This window comes from Trichomycterus rosablanca, chromosome 17 (genome assembly GCF_030014385.1).
Source record: "Trichomycterus rosablanca isolate fTriRos1 chromosome 17, fTriRos1.hap1, whole genome shotgun sequence".
Taxonomy (NCBI): domain Eukaryota; kingdom Metazoa; phylum Chordata; class Actinopteri; order Siluriformes; family Trichomycteridae; genus Trichomycterus; species Trichomycterus rosablanca.
Genome location: NC_086004.1, coordinates 29,329,881 through 29,351,350, shown reverse-complemented (window position 1 = coordinate 29,351,350; position 21,470 = coordinate 29,329,881). Strand labels below are relative to the sequence as shown.

General features: G+C 46.3%; 1 protein-coding gene across 1 annotated transcript in view; it reads right to left on the bottom strand.

The window, feature by feature from the left end:
* Positions 1-21,470, bottom strand: part of LOC134331915 (protein kinase C-binding protein NELL1-like) — a 194,655-nt gene that overhangs the window by 5,021 nt on the left and 168,164 nt on the right. Inside the window, exons 15-17 of the mRNA XM_063013452.1 lie at positions 16,153-16,248; positions 8,221-8,364; positions 153-346 (exon numbers count right to left, since the gene is read on the bottom strand). Coding sequence (XP_062869522.1) covers positions 153-346; positions 8,221-8,364; positions 16,153-16,248 — 434 coding nt within the window. The remainder of the gene's footprint in view (positions 1-152; positions 347-8,220; positions 8,365-16,152; positions 16,249-21,470) is intronic.

The following is a 21,470-nucleotide window of genomic DNA, read 5'->3' as shown; positions in this document are numbered from 1 at the left end:
GTCCACGGCAAAGAAAAGCTCACTTGACTGTGGACAGGGGTAAATGATCACTGTTCCACATACTTTTTAACAGGCGGGGTCAAACTAGGCCCAATTTATGGACACAGAGAAGTCAGCTTTTTCTGGTTGGACTGGTGTGTGTGTGTTATTACCCTGCAGGTACAGACTGTACAGTGATCGTGGTCAGGGTTCCAGTCCTGGTGGTTGAGTTTCAGTTCGTCTGCGTGAACGCAGTTGCCGGTGCATTCGGGACCGTCCACACACACACAGTCGAAAGATCCCGGGAGGTTCACACACACCGAGTCATTCCAGCATGTGTGAGTGTTCATTTCACACTCGTCGATATCTGCGACACACACACACACACAAAACAATTCATCTCTCATTTAATGCTAATAAAAAGTATCTGATCATCCCTGACTGAAACTCTGTTGCCCAGGGCTGCTTCTTTTCACCTACCAGAGACGGAATCTCAGTGAACCTAGTGAACCACCAGTGGAACCTCTAGAAAATGAAGTTCCACATGTAGATAGGAAAGCTGTTTATTATTAATGAGGTACAGTAGTTGTGGGCACTTGGGTGGCACAGCGGTAATAGTACACTAGCCCACTACTGCTGAAATCTGCAGACCCAGGGTTCGAGTTCCAGTGGTGCTATCATCCAATCAGTGGTCATGTTGAGGAGGGGAGGGCAGAAACAGCCTAGCCGTTGGTAAGTGCACTCAATGCAGGTCCCAAGACCGGATAGAAATAGGAGGGTTGCATCAGGTCTGGTGCACGGAGCAGATCCGCTGTGACGACGCCTACATTTACACATTCTTTGGAATTCGCATTGGTGTTGGAACAGTTCTGACAGAATTTGGAACGGCTGCCTGATCAAATCGGCGTCGCTCAGCAGGAGAGACGCGCTGTCAGCGTTTATCACTCTTTACTCCGCTGCCAGTCTGTCACCCAGCACCCCTAAACTGTGAGAAATAAATAAAATAAGTGCCATGTTTGCTGATTTCATCTGTCACGAGTGAGAAGCTTTCTGTCGAAGTGAAAACACACCTTCATTCTTCAGTAGAAAAACACCCGGAGACACAGACGAGGTTACACCGCGGTAAAAAAACCAGGTCGAGGGAGGAAGGTGAGAGGAAGACCGGGGTGTTTACCAGGCTGGAGATACAAACAAACACTAATGAAAATGAAAAGTGAGAGACAGAACTGAGTTCCTGTGAGGTCCCGGGGTCGTTATTATTGACCATCTCTGTACATTATTACCACCCAGCTTGCTACCGTCCCCAACTACTGGCTCACCACAACCCCAAACACCAACCCTTTGCCAACACCATCAGAACTGTAGGGAGATTTAGGAACGGTACTGTTATCAATTCATGCCCTCATAGACTTCCACAGAACTAAACTGATCTGTCCTGCTGTGGATCATGTCCCTCTCATTATAAACAGGGACTGTGTTGAGAGGGTGTTTTTTTTTTTTATTCCTTGGGGGTCCACATTTCCGATGGGCTTTCCTGGTCCACAAACAATGAGGTTGTGATGAAGAAGGCTCAGCAGCGATTTTATCTTCTTAAGAGTTTTAAAGAAAAACATGTATCCAGGTTGCACAGGGGCTAAAAAGAAGACCCTGCAAAGGATCAGAAATACTGCTCAGAGGATTGTCTGGTGCCCTCCGCCCTCCCTTGCCAGCTCTTGATGCCTTAGCCGATGCTCTTCCATGCTTAGAGACCCCCTACGTCTCGCTTTTTATTTGTTTGAACTGAGTACATACGTATATTATTATTAGTAGTATCTGTATATTACTACAAGTACACTAGTTCATACCTTTATCTAATATTATATTTTTTATATATAATATGTATCCCTACATATAGCTATTTATATAAACAATGTATATTATAGGTTCTATTGTATATACTTATATCCAGAATGCAACAACTTGCAAGCGTCAAGCTTCTGTAAACTACCATCTTCAGGTCTCTCCACTGATCTGAGTCTGAGCTTTGGCAGGGCCACTCAAGCCACTCCAGTGTTGTTTTGGCTGTATGCTTCAGGTCACTGTCATGCACTCTGAAGGTTTTCTTCAAACATGTTCCTCTTTTTAGCCACATTTATAGTTAGACATTCAAGCATCTACAGTATAAACTGTTATCTTCAGGCCTCTCCACTGATCTAAATCTGGGCTTTGTCAGGGCCATTTAAGCCACTCCAGTGTTGTTTTGGCGCTATGCTTCGGGGCACTGTCCTGTCTGAGTTTGCCTGCACTCTGGAGGAGGTTTTCTTCAAAAATGTTCCTCTTTTTTAGCAGCATTTATAGTTAGACATTCGATACTTCGCCACAATTTGATCCTGGAGAACCAGCAAGCATCTATAAACTACCATCTTCAAGTCTCTCCACTGATCTAGGCCTAGGAAGGCCATTTAAGCCACTCCAGTGTTGTTTTGGCTGTATGCTTCGGGTCACTGTCCTGTCTGAGTTTGTCGATCATGTTTGAGTTTGCCTGCACTCTGGAGGAGGTTTTTTTTAAGCATGTTCCCATTTTTAGACATTCGATGCTTTGCCACAGTTTGATCCTGAAGATCCAGACAGTTGTCTGTCTGGACAACTTGGACAATAAAGTTTGGTCCTGCTACCACCACTGCCACATGATACTAATCAACAACTTGCAAGCGTCAAGCATCTGTAAACTACCATCTTCAGGTCTCTCCACTGATCTGAGTCTGGGCCTTGGCAGGGCAACTCAAGTCACTCCTGTGTTGTTTTGGCGCTATGCTTCGAGTCACTGTCCTGTCTGAGTTTGCCTGCACTCTGGAGGAGGTTTTTTTTTTTAAGCATGTTCCCATTTTTAGACATTTTTGACCCTGTATTTCTGGACAACTTGGACTTCACGGCTTGGTTTTTGTCCTGACAATGCAGAGTAAATTTTGTGCCCTTATGGACCCATGCGTGTCCCTTTCAAAACGGTCCAGTAGAACTGAGTTCTAGACACGTCACACGGATAATTAAGGCTAACAGGGTTCACAGGACTACAATCTGAAGAGCCACAGCAGAGGATCTGAACAGTTTTTTTGTGAAAATGAAATTGAAGTGTTTGATTTTTAATTACATTTTTAAAAAGTCTAAAGACTAAAGGTCTCCATTTCCTCGTTGTGGGTGATTAAGTGTGGATTGACGTTAAAATTGTGAGTGTGTCTGAAAATACTTATTAGCCCTTCTGCAGGTTTGTGTGTGTGTGTGTGTGTGGTTAGGGGGCATCCGGTATCGGTTCGGGCTCTGCACCCATTAATCAGAGGTGGGTTAACATATGCCTCTCCTTTCTGATGGCATTTTAATTTGGTTTATGCAAATGAGACGTCACACTTGCACAGCAACGCCGGTTTCTCGTTTCCTCCGAATCAATCTCACAGAGGGGTTTTACACCAGCCAATTAAAGTGCAGGGAATTTAGCTCAAAGGAAAACTCTATCAGTCAGTCTCTTTCTCTCTCCACATTTCCCTCCTGCGGCCCTATTACCACCCACTTTATTACCAACTTCCTATAAAAATATTTGGACACATGAGCATGAGCTTGTTGAAGATCTTATTTTAAAATTGTGGCTATTAACGTCGAGTCGCCTCTTCATGTGGCTGCAGCAGCTTCTATTCTTCTAGTACAGCTTTCAACAAGACTACTTTAGAACGTGTCTGTGGCAGAGATCGTGTGACTGACTCGTTTCAAATGACTCGGACTCGACTCACAATTCGCAAAAAATGAGAGTCCCTAGCGTCAGAACGTGTTAACATTAGTTACATGTGACTATATATATATATATATATATATATATATATATATATAATTATTATTATTATAAATATTCTGCTCTCTTATAACACTCCGGCCGTCTTAACCCGCAAAGCACGCAATGTGTAAATGTTCCAGCCAGCTTCCGGTGTAGTGATGAAGCGTGGCTCCCTACTCCCTACACAGTCTGAAGTTCACTTCATTTGAACATTTTCGTTACCTTTGGATCGGAATCTCACTTATAATGGTGGAATACCCTACGTAGTGCACTTCACAGGAACAACTGGGGTGAATGGAACGCTCCTACAGAATCGGCGCTAATGGTTGAAAGAGCGCTTTCTGAACCAATCAGAGCTTCTGATTGTAATTGTTAGTAAGAAATGCTGTTATTTGCATTTATTCAGTTTGCGTCACACAGATGACGTGTCAGTGTAGTGCAAAACTGCCTGCTGAGGTGATGTAAAGCACACTGGCGCCGGACTCTGGAGCAGTATGTACGAGAACACTTCCTTCCCAATTACAGGAGGACTGGTGTGGATGCTTTTACTGCTTTGAGCCGCTTATCTCCAGTAAAGAAGAATCTAAATGATGCAGACGCTCGAGTGTCCACATACTTGTGGTCCTGTGGTAATCTCCTTCTTTTTCCTTTTTCCCCCTTCTGTCTGGATCTCCCTCTTCGTCCCTCTGGCCGTGACACACTTTCTATAATAAGTAACCAGAAGTGTTCAAATATTTTATGGACCTTCCATTCATTTAAAATCACCAATTTTATTCATTTTATTTCTTGATTTGTAAATTTTTTGATCATTCCTGTATTGGGCATTTGTCTCCTTCTTTACACCCAGTCCAGTCTCGGCTGACTGGAGCGTATCTTCCTCTCGTCGCTGCGGCCGCCACCTCCTTCAGTACATCATTTTTGGATCGTTTGTTTAGCTCCTGGTACTTTTATTGCAGGTTATAAATCGAGACGTGTCGCCTAATTATCAAATATTACCTGTTAAAAGTGGATTTTGGTCTCACTGGAGCTCCTGCGCTTTAAATCAAACTAAATAAATGCAGATTTATTCGATGCCACCGCTCAGAAGATGGATAATGGATGGGTTTCGCTTTGACCAGCCTGATCTCTTGGACTCGATGCTGAAGGCATGTGGGAGAGAGATGGCACTCTGGAGAATTGGGACGAGGCCCTGAATCATAAATATATGTGTAACCCAGTTTCAGACTGAGGAGGTTCCAAAAAAAGCTCCCGGTGGGTCTAACACACATGGCACTGAATAAAAAGACCAACATTCTGAATGTACATTTATATTTATGGAATTTGGCATGGTTTAAAGCCCAACAATGGCAATGGGTGGTGGTGTGGGGTTTGAACCAGCAACCTTCTGAATACTAGGCCAGTACCTTAAACACTAAGCAACCACTGACCAGTGTTCTTTGTATTTCAATCAGGGTAGATCTGACATTTACATTCATGCATTTAGCAGACGGTTGAATCCAAATCGAGGATTAAGGGCCTTGCTCAAGGGCCCAACAGTGGCAACGTGATGGTGGAGCAGGGTTTGAATCAGCAGCCTTCTGAATACTAGGTCAGTACATTAACTGCTAAGCTACCGCTGACCAGATCTGACATTTACATTCACTGCATTTAGCAGACGGTTGAATCCAAATAGAGTGTTAAGGGCCTTGCTCAAGGGCCCAACAGTGGCAACATTGTCAATGGTGGTAGGGCTTAACCCGGCAACCTTCTGATTACTAGTCCAATTGAGCGCAATACACACCCCGGACAGGACGGCAGAACATCATGGGGCCGATCTCAGCTATCTCATCTATTACAGCAGTGTCTGTGGGACGCTCAGGCAGGTCGGCAGCACCGCTCAGATTCAAACCCGTGATCTTGAACACCCCGGAGTGGTGAGCTAGCGGGCCAGAACTCCTGCTCGGATGACGGTGTGTGTGTGTGTGTGAGGGACAGGGTAACAGGATGATGGTGTGTGTGTGTGTGAGGGACAGGGTAACAGGATGATGGTGTGTGTGTGAGGGACAGGGTAACAGGATGATGGTGTGTGTGTGTGAGGGACAGGGTAACAGGATGACGATGTGTGTGTGTGTGAGGGACAGGATGACGGTGTGTGTGTGTGTGTGTGTGTGAGGGACAGGGTAACAGGATGATGGTGTGTGTGTGTGAGGGACAGGGTAACAGGATGATGGTGTGTGTGTGTGTGTGTGTGTGAGGGACAGGGTAACAGGATGATGGTGTGTGTGTGTGAGGGACAGGGTAACAGGATGATGGTGTGTGTGTGTGTGTGTGTGAGGGACAGGGTAACATGATGATGGTGTGTGTGTGTGTGAGGGACAGGGTAACAGGATGATGGTGTGTGTGTGAGGGACAGGGTAACAGGATGATGGTGTGTGTGTGTGTGTGTGTGAGGGACAGGGTAACAGGATGATGGGGTGTGTGTGTGTGTGTGTGTGAGGGACAGGGTAACAGGATGATGGTGTGTGTGTGAGGGACAGGGTAACAGGATGATGGTGTGTGTGTGAGGGACAGGGTAACAGGATGATGGTGTGTGTGTGTGTGTGTGTGTGAGGGACAGGGTAACAGGATGATGGTGTGTGTGTGAGGGACAGGGTAACAGGATGATGGTGTGTGTGTGAGGGACAGGGTAACAGGATGATGGTGTGTGTGTGTGTGTGTGTGTGAGGGACAGGGTAACAGGATGATGGTGTGTGTGTGAGGGACAGGGTAACAGGATGATGGTGTGTGTGTGTGTGTGTGTGTGAGGGACAGGGTAACAGGATGATGGTGTGTGTGTGAGGGACAGGGTAACAGGATGATGGTGTGTGTGTGAGGGACAGGGTAACAGGATGATGGTGTGTGTGTGTGTGTGAGGGACAGGGTAACATGATGATGGTGTGTGTGTGTGTGTGTGTGAGGGACAGGGTAACAGGATGATGGTGTGTGTGTGAGGGACAGGGTAACAGGATGATGGTGTGTGTGTGTGTGTGTGTGAGGGACAGGGTAACAGGATGATGGTGTGTGTGTGTGTGTGTGAGGGACAGGGTAACAGGATGATGGTGTGTGTGTGAGGGACAGGGTAACAGGATGATGGTGTGTGTGTGAGGGACAGGGTAACAGGATGATGGTGTGTGTGTGAGGGACAGGGTAACAGGATGATGGTGTGTGTGTGTGAGGGACAGGGTAACAGGATGATGGTGTGTGTGTGTGTGAGGGACAGGGTAACAGGATGACGATGTGTGTGTGTGTGAGGGACAGGATGACGGTGTGTGTGTGTGTGAGGGACAGGGTAACAGGATGACGGTGTGTGTGTGTGTGAGGGACAGGGTAACAGGATGATGGTGTGTGTGTGTGTGTGTGTGAGGGACAGGGTAACAGGATGATGGTGTGTGTGTGAGGGACAGGGTAACAGGATGACGGTGTGTGTGTGTGTGTGAGGGACAGGGTAACAGGATGACGATGTGTGTGTGTGTGTGTGTGAGGGACAGGGTAACAGGATGACGATGTGTGTGTGAGGGACAGGGTAACAGGATGATGGTGTGTGTGTGAGGGACAGGGTAACAGGATGATGGTGTGTGTGTGAGGGACAGGGTAACAGGATGATGGTGTGTGTGTGTGTGTGTGTGAGGGACAGGGTAACAGGATGACGGTGTGTGTGTGAGGGACAGGGTAACAGGATGACGGTGTGTGTGTGAGGGACAGGGTAACAGGATGATGGTGTGTGTGTGAGGGACAGGGTAACAGGATGATGGTGTGTGTGTGAGGGACAGGGTAACAGGATGATGGTGTGTGTGTGTGTGAGGGACAGGGTAACAGGATGATGGTGTGTGTGTGAGGGACAGGGTAACAGGATGATGGTGTGTGTGTGTGAGGGACAGGGTAACAGGATGATGGTGTGTGTGTGTGTGAGGGACAGGGTAACAGGATGACGATGTGTGTGTGTGTGAGGGACAGGATGACGGTGTGTGTGAGGGACAGGGTAACAGGATGACGGTGTGTGTGTGTGTGTGTGTGTGAGGGACAGGGTAACAGGATGATGGTGTGTGTGTGTGTGTGTGAGGGACAGGGTAACAGGATGATGGTGTGTGTGTGAGGGACAGGGTAACAGGATGACGGTGTGTGTGTGTGTGTGTGTGAGGGACAGGGTAACAGGATGACGATGTGTGTGTGTGTGTGTGTGTGTGAGGGACAGGGTAACAGGATGACGGTGTGTGTGTGTGTGAGGGACAGGGTAACAGGATGACGGTGTGTGTGTGTGTGTGTGTGTGTGTGTGTGAGGGACAGGGTAACAGGATGACGATGTGTGTGTGTGTGTGTGTGAGAGGGACAGGGTAACAGGATGACGGTGTGTGTGTGTGTGTGTGAGGGACAGGGTAACAGTATGACGGTGTGTGTGTGTGTGTGCTGACGGAACCCTGACTCACCGACACAGGAGCTGCCGTCGGGCAGGTGAGAGCCGTTGTCATGGAAACCGGTACGGCACTGACAGTGGTACCAGCCGGGCAGGTTGGTACAGAGGGAGTGTGTGTGGCACTGAGAAGGACCGTCCTCCACACACTCGTCCACATCTACACACACAGAGAGAGAGAGAAGACAAGCTAAGTCCTGTTAAGTCCAATAGCAGTGTGCTTTACATCACAGTTTATCAGTCATGTGTTGTGATCTGCAGACTTTAATGCAATCGTTTGTTTTATTTGATCAACAAAACAGCTCAGAAGATCAAACGTTTATGGACACGTCATAAAATAAACGTTCAGCACTTTTCACTTTGCCCTGCCGCATTCTGTCGTAACCAAGTCCCTGGATCCGACACAGACTCGACTTTCCAGTATCGTCCACGTATTCCCGATGCTGGAACACCCCAACACATCCAGGATTCTGGAATTTTCAGGCATCGCTTTTCTTCATTATTGACAAAATAGAGACAAAACAGAACCAAACTACAAAACCTGACAGTAGGTACAGTGTTGTTAGGTTGAAATACCTTATCGTTTCTTCACCTAAGCAAATAAATACGTCATTGTGAAATCTTCCCTTCCATCGACCCTTGACGATACAATTCTGAATGGTCAGCAATCGACAGGGTGGCGCCCGAAAAACCGAACCGTCTCCGACCATCTGACTCGAGCTATTATACAGGCGGGCGACGCCACGATCGTGGAGAAGTGTATTGACGCACAAGGAAATGATTTCCAGCACCTCCTCTAACCAGTAAGTACAGATTTTCGTATCTGCATATCTTTCTTTTCGTGTACGGGTTATGAAACGTACGCCGACGTACGCGAGACGGTTCGGTTTTTCGTGCGCCACGCTGTATTTTTACCAATATAAGCCAATAAATATTTTCATTCTTGGTATTTTTAAAACCCAGAACAGAACTGACCACATTTACATGAACACACGCCGTTCTCTCTGTAATTACAGGGTCATTTAGGGATTTAAAACAAGGCACGAGAAAAATACTTCACTTATGAGTAACTAATACTTAATTATCCTTAATCAAAGATCCTCCCTCATTTTTCACTGTAATTTAACCATGTGAAACATTACACACAACATGGTACTTAAATTGTAACGTTTGGTGCTGGAACTGGTACCTTTGGTACTTAAATTGGTACTTTGAAACCACCGGTCGGCTGGGCGCCATCTATCGGGCATAATTGGCAGTGCCTGCAGCAGACATGGTTTGCTAGGGCGGGATGGCCGGACTGTGTGGGCGGGGTCTTCAAACGCTGGACCCTGATTAGCAGATAGAGAGGCGCCTGGGCACAGTGCACGGGTGAAAAAGGGTTCCGCTAAGGGTTGGAGGAGGCGTGACTGCAATCAGGGACCCCCTAGCAGCGGAACATAAATTGACTACGCTAAATTGGGAGAAAAATTTTACTAGCCCACGACCACTGGGATCCAGGGTTCGAATCTCAACAGTGCTATCAGCCAGTCTGGTGTCTACATACAGACATGATTGGCTGTGCCTGAGGGAGGGCAGGGAGATAGCGAGGTCCTGGATGGGGTGTGTTACCGCATTGCGCCCAGTGATTCTGGGAAAACCAGGACCCACTCAGGTCAATTCAGGTCTGTCTGGACACCCGACTGGACGATAGCTTGACTTATTATTGACATATTATTATTATAAGCTTATTATAAATATAAACCCAGCAAATACAAATAAATACTTAAACTATGAAAAATGACGTATTTTTAAAAACATGTAGATTATTATTAATATCTATAAATATTTATTCCTATAATTTTATTATAAATTTGCTATGATTTAAAAGTGCAAATGTTCTTCTGTGATGAGAAACATTTGGCTTTTCTTGACGTGTCTTTGGTTCTAGGATGAATCTGATCACCCCACACACACACACACCAGACTGTAAACCAGTGACAACACACACACACACACACACACACACTTAGCTCTCAATTACGCGCCCACACTGGCATCATTATCAAAGCTTTTCCTCTAGCATGTTTACATCTTCATTCCACAAACTCATAACATTGAAATGTATAAATACGCCCTCGGCTGAAACGCGCCGGCCCCGGTTCGCCGCCGATCCTGCCGCTCTCTCGGCCGAGTTTCCTTTTTTTTTTCTGACGCCGTGAAATTTAAAGTAGGCGTCTGTGCTAATGAAGGCCGCATCAAAGCGCGTAATTAGCTTGGAGCGCTCATCTCGGAGCGAGGCGTCTGCAGCTGTACGAGGCGGAAATTGCAGCAGATAAGTGTGATGGTGCTTGTACGTATGCATCGTTTACTGGGTTTGAACCGACCGCTAACGGGGGCGCGATAAATCGGGGTACAGCTGTGACACCCAAGATCCAGAGACTCGCGCTTGCATGGATCACACCGAAAAGCTCAGTGCTTCTCAACACTGGTGGTATGAGACCCCGTGTGCGTATCAGGTGACCCTACAGTGCTGCCAATAACAACATGGCAGAATAAACGGCTAGAATCTGAAGATACGGCAATGTCGGGAATAGGTTTGGTGGATTCCAAGATTCCAAAATCTAGACACCAAGGTGGATAACCTGCTAAAGCACCAGTGCTGGGATTCTGAACTCCCCGGTTAGAATCCCAGCTCTACAACCGGTCGGCTGGGCGCCTTCTTGCGTGCACAATCGGCAGTGCCTGCAGCAGGCAAAATTGACCATCAGTCTGCTGGGTGGGACAGACCGGACTAATAAGTGGGCGGGGTCTTCAAACCCTTTGAAGGACCCTGGTTAGTAGCCTGTGGCGCCTGTACAGAAGTGGAGAAACTCGACCTTACTCGCCAATCCACCAAAGTACGGGCGAATAAGAAGGGGTGATTGGACTGCGTATGCGTCAAAGGGGGGCGTGGCGCAGGCAAATATATCCCAGCCAACCAGCGCTGAGAATCTAGAGCTCAGCTGTGCTATCAGCCGGCCGGGCGCCTACATACAGACTCACGATTGGCTGAGATGTCTGAAACAGGGATCGAATCCACTATGAGCAATGGTAGCTTAGTGGTGAAGGTACTGGACTAGTAATCAGAAGGTCACCGGGTTAAGCCCCACCACTGCCAAAGTTAACGCTGTTGGGCCCCTGAGCAAGGCCCTTAACCCCTAATAGCTTAAATTGTATTCAGCGATAATTGTAAGTTGCTGATAAATGCTGCAAATGTAAATGTGGATCCTTGTCTCTGGGGTAAAGTGCGACCTCTGCTGGCCGGTCGAGGCGCCTGCTCTGTGAGACCCCCGATCCTGGCAGGTGAAAAGAAGCGATTAGCTCTCAGAGAGGGATGGGAGAGGGTTCAGGTTTCAAAAAGAGAGAAGAAAAGCTTTCCAGAAGAGTGGAGGAGCAACTACACTGAATTAAAACGACACAACAGGTAGAATACAGGGGGACGTCAGGCGCTCCGGAGCGCTCGCGAGGATCAGATCTTCTCCTCCACCGTAGAAGATGAAACAGACGGGGGTCCTGACCGGCTCATCTGCGTTTACACCGAAGCTTCACGTGTCGTATAAAGCAGCGGCGGGTCCGCGGGGAGGAAACTCATTACCGAGGCGCCGTTCCTCGCTGGAAACACGCAGGACCTCGTGGTTTTTTTCACTTTTCAGAAATTGAAGTGTCTCCAACTGCCTCGCTTTCCTCGCTCTGAAGTAATCGAGTGTGCGCAATCCTTCGTATCGGGGACACGCCGCGCCGGCGGTGTAATTATGAAAAATTAATGTGCTTTTTGCTAGCTGGTGTGACTGGAGAAACACGACGTCGAGTCTGGTGGAGGGGAAAGAGAATCCACAGACGAGGTTTCTAATAGGTGTCAGACGTGGTTTGTTCAGACGTACCGACTCGAGTCAGCGGGTCAGATAATGATATGTGAAAGCTGGAGACCTGGAAACCTGAGGTGACCACGCCTGGGCCCGGACGCTTTTTTCTGCTCCGGTATTTCGGGGTCACCAGAACGATCCGCTGTGGTGACCCCGAAATACCGGAGCAGAAAAAAGCGTCCGGGCCCAGGCGTGGTCACCTCAGGTTTCCAGGTCTCCAGCTCCCTGATCTGGTACAGTTTTTCCTAACCGCAACCCTCCTTATTTGTATCTGGGCTTGGGACCTGCACTGAGAGCGCACTGACAGGTCCATCTACCCATGGCTAGGCTGTTCGGTCATCACCACACCCCACAGACACAGCCGATCACGTCTCTGTAGATGCCCGACTGAATTTCATCGATAGTGGGACCCGAGCGCCACCACATCACAATCAATAAAAATCCAGATCATTCTTTTATTCATTCACTGTCTGTTTTACCAAACGCTTTATCCTGGTCAGGGTCACAGTGGGTCTGATTAATTGGGCGAAAGGCAGGAAACATCTCAGACAGGTAGCCAGTCCATCACAGAACACACACACACACACACACACTCTAACTGTCCTGACTGCACGTCTTACTGTGAGGTGACAACGCTACCCACTACGCCACTGTGTCGCCAAAACACACTGACCAGCCATAACATTACACTCACTGTCCACTTTATCAGCTCCACTTACCATATAGAAGCACTTTGTAGTTCTACAATTACTGACTGTAGTCCATCTGTTTCTCTACATGCTTTGTTACCCCCTTTCATGCTGTTCTTCAATGGTCAGGACCCCCACAGGACCACCACAGAGCAGGTATTATTTAGGTGGTGGATGATTCTCAGCACTGCAGTGACACTGACATGGTGGTGGTGTGTTAGTGTGTGTTGTGCTGGTATGAGTGGATCACACACAGCAGCGCTGCTGGAGTTTTTAAACACCTCACTGTCACTGCTGGACTGAGAATAGTCCACCAACCTAAAACATCCAGCCAACAGCGCCCCGTGGGCAGCGTCCTGTGACCACTGATGAAGGTCTAGAAGATGAGCGACTCAAACAGCAGCAATAGATGAGCGATCGTCTCTGACTTTACATCTACAAGGTGGACCGACTAGGTAGGAGTGTCTAATAGAGTGGACAGTGAGTGGACACGGTGTTTAAAATCTCCAGCAGCGCTGCTGTGTCTGATCCACTCATACCAGCACAACACACACTAACACACCACCACCATGTCAGTGTCACTGCAGTGCTGAGAATGATCCAGCACCTAAATAATACCTGCTCTGTGGTGGTCCTGTGGGGGTCCTGACCACTGAAGAACAGCATGAAAGGAGGCTAACAAAGCATGCAGAGAAACAGATGGACTACAGTCAGTAATTGTAGAACTACAAAGTGCTTCTATATGGTAAGTGGAGCTGATCAAATGGACAGTGAGTGTAGAAACAAGGAGGTGGTTTTAATGTTATGGCTGATCTGTATATATATACATGATATATATATATATATATAAACGATCACGACTGTATATATAACGTTAGACGTTTCAGGTCATGGTGTCAGACTGTTAACGTCACCCTGTCAGACTGAAACGCTGGTTGTTGTGGTTTGTTATGGAGAGATCCGGGTGATTGGGTGCTCGGTGATGGACGGGATCATGTTCAGGAATAAAATACGATCTTATCTGAGGCGTGACACGTTCGGATGGGGGGGGGGGGGGGGGGGGGGATGGGTTTAGGGGGGTAGATTTGATTTGTTTCCCTCTGAAGGTCATGAGATCTGAATCATGATGGAAAGTGTTTTCCATTTCTGGAACTGACAGACAGAAAAGGAACCGGTATAATTCATTTTCATTTCCTCGAATACGCTTCTAATTAGCTTTATCCTGGTCAGGATTGCGGTGGGTCCAGCTGCCCCAGAATCACTGGGCTCCATGCAGTAACACACCCCCGGATAGACAATTACTGTATGTCTGAGTGTAGGCACCCAACTTTAAGCTTGTTAAAACATGGACAATATGATCCATAAATCTCCATTCAGCATAAAAAGACAATTTGGATTTCCTTCCTGACCTTGGCAAACCGACCACTGTTCCACGTAATACCCAGAGTCAAACTAGTCCTGTTTATTTTGACAGAGAAACTGGCATTACATGACTGTATGTATCTAAAGCAGGGAGCTCTAATGGTGCTATCGACTGGCCAGCAGTCAGCAGATGATTTTATCCAAAGCGACTTACAGTATACGGTCTAAGCAGTTGAGGGTTAAGGGCCTTGCTCAAGGGCCCAACAGTGGCAACCTGGCAGTTCTGGGGTTTGAACCTACAACCTTCTGCTTACTAGTCCAGTACCTTAACCACTAGGCTACATGGTCACAGACTCAAGACTGAATGCTGAAGCCCTGCGATGGATTGGCGCCCTGTCCTGGTACTCCAGTCAATATTGTACAAGATGAAGCGGCTGATGAAAATGAAATAAAAATATAAATAAATAAAATAAAATGTGTGTTCCAAACATTTATTCTGAGGAGAAAAGAACAAGTGTGCAGATGTTCCGTGAATCCCAGGACTGCAGCAATATAAAACTGAACCCTTAACCTGAATTGTATATATTCTGTAAGATTTCCCTGACATGCGTTTAGATCTCCGGCCGTGGACCATCCAGGTACCATGGCAACAGAGGAGGACCCGCGATGCCGCGATCGCCTGGACCGCCGCTTGTGTAACGCGAGGAGTACAGCGGGCGCCTCCAGGGATCAAAGAGACGAGGAAATGTAGCGCAGCACTCAGATCACTCATCCTGAACCCCGGCGTGGCCTTTAATGACCCCAATTTCACCCCCCGAGACACCAGTCGAAACCCAGAGACGTTTATAGATGAACCGGTGCTGCTCTGTGATCATAAAGGGGGCGGACGGGGCGGGGGGACTGGGAACACTCCGGTCTGCGCCCTGACCATCCACGCTGTTTATTGTTATCGGGTTAGGGATGTCCCGGTGAGATCCGATCCGAAAACTCGGCATGGCTGGCCAGTCAGGTTTATTTTAATGGACTGTATCAGCCGGATCCATTTCTGTAGCTTGTGATTTGTTTACACTGGTGTCGTATGCAGTAATTTAGTCGTATCCAGTTCCCTAATTGCATTTCCCTTCCTCTACTGCTACAGTCCCCTATTCCAGACACCCTCCTCCAACATGTGTGCAGTATCAATCGGTTCATATAGAGATCCGTATCGCGCACGGAGAGTCACACACCAATCCCCATTATCCCTCGCCTCTGTGCAGTACCATCGAGCAGGCATAACATTACGACCACTGACAGGTGGAGTGAATAACACTGATTATCTCTTCATCACAGCACCTGTTAGTGGGGGGATATATCAGGCAGCGAGTGACATTTTATCCTGAAGGTTGATGTTAGAAGCAGGAAAAATGGGCGAGCGTGAGGATCTGAGGGCCACATTGTGATGGCTAGACGACTGGGTCAGAGCATCTCCAACACTGCAGCTCTTGTGGGGTGTGTCTCGGTCTGCAGTGGTCAGTATCTATCAAAAGTGGTCCAAGGAAGGAACAGTGGTAAACCGGCGACAGGGTCATGGGCGACCAAGGCTCATTGAAGCACGTGGGGAGCGAAGGCTGACAGACGAGCTACTGTAGCTCAAACTGCTGAAGAAGTTCATGCTGGTTCTGATAGAAAGGTGTCAGACTCCACGCCTCGAGGGGTCAGGGCTGTTTTGGCAGCAAAAGGAAGGTGGTTATAATGTTATGCCTGATCGGTGTATATCTCTCCAAGAGAATCTAAAAAGCTTAATGTAAAAATAAAGCTTAACGTGGTTTAATGTAGTAAAAGAAGGAGACAGGAGCACTAAACTTCTAAAGTTGAAGACTAGTAATTGAAAGGTCGCCGGTTCAAGCCCCACCACAGCCAGGTAGCCACTTTTGGGCCCTTGAGCAAGGCCCTTAACCCTCAATTGCTTGTAGGTCACTTCGGATAAAAACATCCTCTCGTTTATTTCAGATTAAAACGTAAACGTGTCGTTACCTGTTTCGCAGAGGCGTCCGGTGAAGCCCGTCGGACACGCGCAGACGTCCGGAGACGCACACGTCCCTCCGTTCAGACAGGCGTCCTCGCAAAACGCTGCGGAGACAAAAAGAGGTAAGAAGTAAAAACTTTTAAAGAGAGTAAAAACGTCGACGCGCAGACTTCAGCTCGCGTTAACAGCGTTATAAATCTGCAGAGTCGCTTCTCTGAGCGTATAAACGCGCATGTAAAGCAGCGAAGCTTTAATATCCGCGATAATTCCAATCTGTTCCTGTGGGTTTATGGTGCCTGAGAGGGTTTTGTCCTTGCTGGCGTAGGTGTTTCACTGACGGAGCTGTGCGGAAGGGCCAAGGCTAATCACGTTTATCTATTTACGCTCAAACTTCAGCAAGAAAAGGCATGAAAGACTCGGCGGTGAAAAATGATCGGCTTAACGTCGCAGAGCTGTTTTGGCGAGACTGCAGTTTGGTTAATGTAATGGTGTGTGTGTGTGACTTAATATATACAAACCACATTCTTATAAAAGTTGGGACATCATGTAAAGTGGAATGGAAGGAAGAATCTGATTAAAAGATTGCAAGATTGTAAACAATTCAGGTCTTTCACCATCTACATAATATTGTGAAAAGATTTTAAAAGCTTGGAGAGATCTCAGTCTGTACTGGGCAAAGCCGGAAACCACTACTGAATGTGCGTGACTTTTGAGCCATTAGACAGCATTCCACAAGAAACTGTCATGCTACTGTGATAAATATAGCCACACAGGTTTATTAGTGCTTCAGAAAACCATTTTCAATGAATACAGTCCGTCGCTGCATCAAGAAACACAACCTGATACTCTATTACACATAGAGAAAGTCGTACATCAATTCTATACAGAAACAGTACAGAGTTCACTGGGACCAAGCTCATCTCAGATGGACCGAAAGACAGGGGTAGCAGAAGTTCCCAGGGACTGAGACAATAAAACGACCATCCAGACTGTTATCAGCGAAAGGTGCACAAGCAAACACGTCATCACATGGAAACACTGACTGATTTCAGCAAGACGATGCCGGCTTCATTCTGAGTGCATGTGCTTGACTGGCCTGCCTGCAGTCCAGATCTCGGTCTTATTAAAAACGTGTGGCGCATCATGAAGAGGAGAATCGGACGACGGTGGAGACGGACTGTTGAGCAGCCGAAGTTTCAATAGCTATCAGCAGAAGCTGCTTCGCTTCTGTCAGAAGCAACGATTATTCGTGTGAAAAGATCAGCGGCGAGCGGTGAAAACCATGCGGCAGAGTAATTGACCTGTTTAGGACTTTGTTAGTTGCTTTCTGTTGTTTGAAAGTTTAATATCAGTGTTTTTTGCTAGTCGATACACTCTGTTTATTATAATCTAATAATAATAACCAGCTTGTTTATAGAAGGAGGAAAAGTGCCACCTGCACCAGATTATTAGTGTGAAATAAACTCACTTCTTCCTCCTCTTCATTCTTTAATGGTTTTTTATTGCTGTAGCTCGTCTCTGACCTCACCGCGCTGCATTAGGACTCGTCGCTGTATTGCGGGTGATCTTGTTTCTGTCGTTTGCATTATTGCTTGTTGTTATTTTTAGCTGGTTTATTACTCACACAGTTTATTTCCAGGAACTCTGTTCATTTCTATAGAGACGGAACGTCCTGTACTTATAATTATTACTGTAGCGAGTTTTTGGAGGTTCTTTTATCTCTTCTTTCCGATTGTAAACCCCACCCTGCCTGAGGAAAGCTGCAGACTATCACTCGCCCTCCTACTGCTGCAGTTACGACCTCTGCTGGCTGAGATTTGAACTTGCAAGTTTGACATGTCAGCTTAAACGTGCTAGCGTAAAAATACTATTGATTTATTTATATTAAAACTGTAACCGATGCGTCTTTACTTATTTATTTAATGAGTTGCTGGATTATTAAAATAATTACACTAAGAGGATTTGGTTTTCTTTGTTACGGTCTGGGAAGCGTTTTCGTGCCCTGAAGGCCAAAACAGAGAGGATGAGGAGGAGCTTTTTCCCACAAGCTATTCAAGTCCTCAACGAAAATAGCATTCAGGACTAAATTTACACAACTTGCACAATCAAATAATTTATATGTATATATGTGTGTGTGTGTGTATATAAGTATATGCGTGTAGGCAGTTTTTATATATATATGTGTATATGTATAGATTTGTATTTGTGTATAGTAATCACATCTGTATAGCATTATGTTGCACAGTTCCTGCACTACTTGTCACTTTTACACACTTGTTCACTTTAATTATTCTATTTTTTTTAATTATATCTTAATTTTTTCTAATTTTCTACATTTTTACATTTTAAAAACATAAAACATCAAAATTTTTTGTATAATATATATTTTAACGTTTTTGTAACTAATGTGGCTGAGCAGTCACTAAAGCATTTCATTTCTGATTTGTTTAGTCCTCACTCGCGGCACTAATACTGTAATTATTAGTTATTACTAATAATTACAGTGTTATAGTAATACAGGAACAGTCAAGAGGTACATTCTCCTACAAACGTGTGGACACCCAGATAAATTAAGTTTTCTGTGTGATGAGTTATACTAAATGGCCAAAAGTATTTGGACACCCGAATATACACTTTATAGACATCCTTCAAGGCTTCTCAAGACTGATTTCAGTGAGACGATGCCGGCTTCATTCTGTACACGTAACAGGGCTTGGTAGACACAGAGTGACCTTTAAGCTTTCGGACAGCATTCAGTGAGAAACTATCATGCTAGTGTGATGAATATAGCCAGATTCAATTCCTCAGAAAACCATTTTCAATCAATACAGTCCGCCGCGGCATCAAGAAACGCAACCTGAAACTCTGTTACACATAGAGAAAAATGTAAATACATGAACTCTGTGAGTTCACTGGGCCCGAGCTCATCTCCGATGGACCAAAAGACAGGGGTAGCAGAAGTTCCCAGGGACTGAGACAACAGAACGACCATCCAGACTGTTATCAGCGAAAGGTGCACAAGCAAACACGTCATCATATAATACTAAAATAAAATACTGACAGTCCAGATCTCTGCCTTTTAAAAATGTATAGCTCATCATGAGGAGGTGAATTAGATGGAATGTTGAGCTGCTGATGTCGAGTATCGAGCAAGAACGGAGAAAAATTCCCTAAACTGTTGCTGCCGAGTTACATTTACATTTTCAGCATTTAGCAGACCAAAGCGACAGTATACTGTCTGAGCAATTGAGGGTTAAGGACCTTGCTCAAGGGCCAAACAGAAACAACCTGGCAGTGGTGGGGCTTGAACCAGTGACCCTTTGATTACTAGTCCAGTACCTTAACCGCTAGGCTACAACTGCCAAGTTGGAAGCATGTCATTTCCTTTATACTGTATAACTGATTTATTTCACCTGTTAGCAACTGTTGTGGCTGAAACATATAAATTCAAAAATCAGAAGGGGCGTCCAGATACTTTTGATCATATAGTGTGTGTTCTAGATGAATTACTTTGCCGAAGCAGTGAAATAATATCAGCACGTCTTGGTATAAAAGGGTCTAAATTATATGGACGCGTCTTCTTTGAGTGTTTTTAGAACCCGAACAGGATCAGAGATCTGAGCTGGAGAGAATGCGCCGATGCTTTGAATGCACGAGACACAGCGCAGGACTTCGGCGGCGTTAATTAGCCCGGGTCGTCTCTCTGATCACTCCGGAGCTCTTAATTAGAAGCCTGATTGCTTCTCCACTAATAAACTGAAATTAATTACTGTTATATTGACTCGATTTAGCTGTTCTATAATTATCATTTGATTACGAGCGCTCTAATGGGCTCAGAGCGGCGGGTCTCAGCACCGTCCGTCTCCGGCTCACAGGACGCTAATAAACGCGTTTGATCTGATTTCTGTCCCTTTTCTGTTTAAGATCAGACTGGAGGAAGAGGAGCTGCGGTCAGACTGGGACTGTGAAGAAAACAATAAATGACTTTCCACGCTGGAGCTGTACAGCATATGGATCAAAATTATGTGGACACACCTTCTAGTTATGGACTGTCGCTACGAGGTGTATAAAATCAACCCTGACCTCAACCCCATGAAACACATCTGGAATGGATTGGAACTTTGACTGTGAGTCGAGCCTTCTCGTTTACATTACATTCACATTTTCAGCATTCAGCGGACGCTTTTATCCAGAGCAACTTACAGCACTGAGCACTGTCTAAGCAACTGAGGGTTAAGGGCCTTGCTTGAGGGCCCAACAGTGGCAACCTGGCAGTGTTGGGGTTTGAACCAGCAACCTTTGGAATACTATTCCAGTACCTTAACCACTAGGCTACAACAGCTCGTCTAATATCAGTCATCCTGTTTGTGTTTCTACTTTCATTTCTGCAATTTCTCCCTTTCTCTATCAATTTAGTCATACCCAGTTACTCTTCCTCAGCTGGAGACCCCGATGGCGTACGAGGAGGCGTGCACGCTCCACTGCCCCCTTCCTATTCGCCCGTACTTCAGTGGATCTTCCTCAGGCTACTAACCAGGGTCCTTACACAGCGTCAAAGACCCCGCCCTCTTTTTAGTCCCGTCTTTTCCCACACAGCAGACTGGTGTCTGCACTGCTGATTGTGCCCGCTAGAGGGCGCCCAGCCGACCGGTAGCAGAGCTGAGACTCCGCAGACCAAGGTTTCGAAATGGGAGGTCTCACAAGCAAAGTAATCATCAGTAAAGCTTCACCCTAATAATTTAATTCAGTCTTCATCAGACAGCATTTTATTTTAGGTGCAGCAGATCCAGAATAAAGATCGGGGCATCGGGGCTGATGTGCAATGAATAAAGACGTACAATTAAACAATTGGAGAGATACAATAAGTGCAATCACAATTCACAATTTCAAAATGACATTACTTACTTGTAATTTACTTGTAACTTATACGATTTCCCCCCTTTGTAGATACTTGCTTGATGTTTAAATTGAGTCTGGGTGGCCCTAATTCTTAAGTTGCTAATTTATCCTGATTACACGATGGAGATGGAGGTGACGAGATCGTGACACCAGGTTACGTGTGACGCAGGCACGTAAGTGCGAGCCCTCCCGGAACCTATTCAGAATGTATTGCAGCGCCTGCAGTTTGAAAAAAAGTGCTTTGACATGAGAGTCTATGAGAGCGATCCGGGGTGTTATTTAGTCAGACTGAAATCGCCCCGAAACGGGCGGTACTGTACGGAACACAACTCCACGCTGATTGGACTACAATACTCCGAGCGACTCACAGTACTGTGACAGTATACTGTTTAAGCAAGTGAGGGTTAAGGGCCTTGCTCAAGGGCCC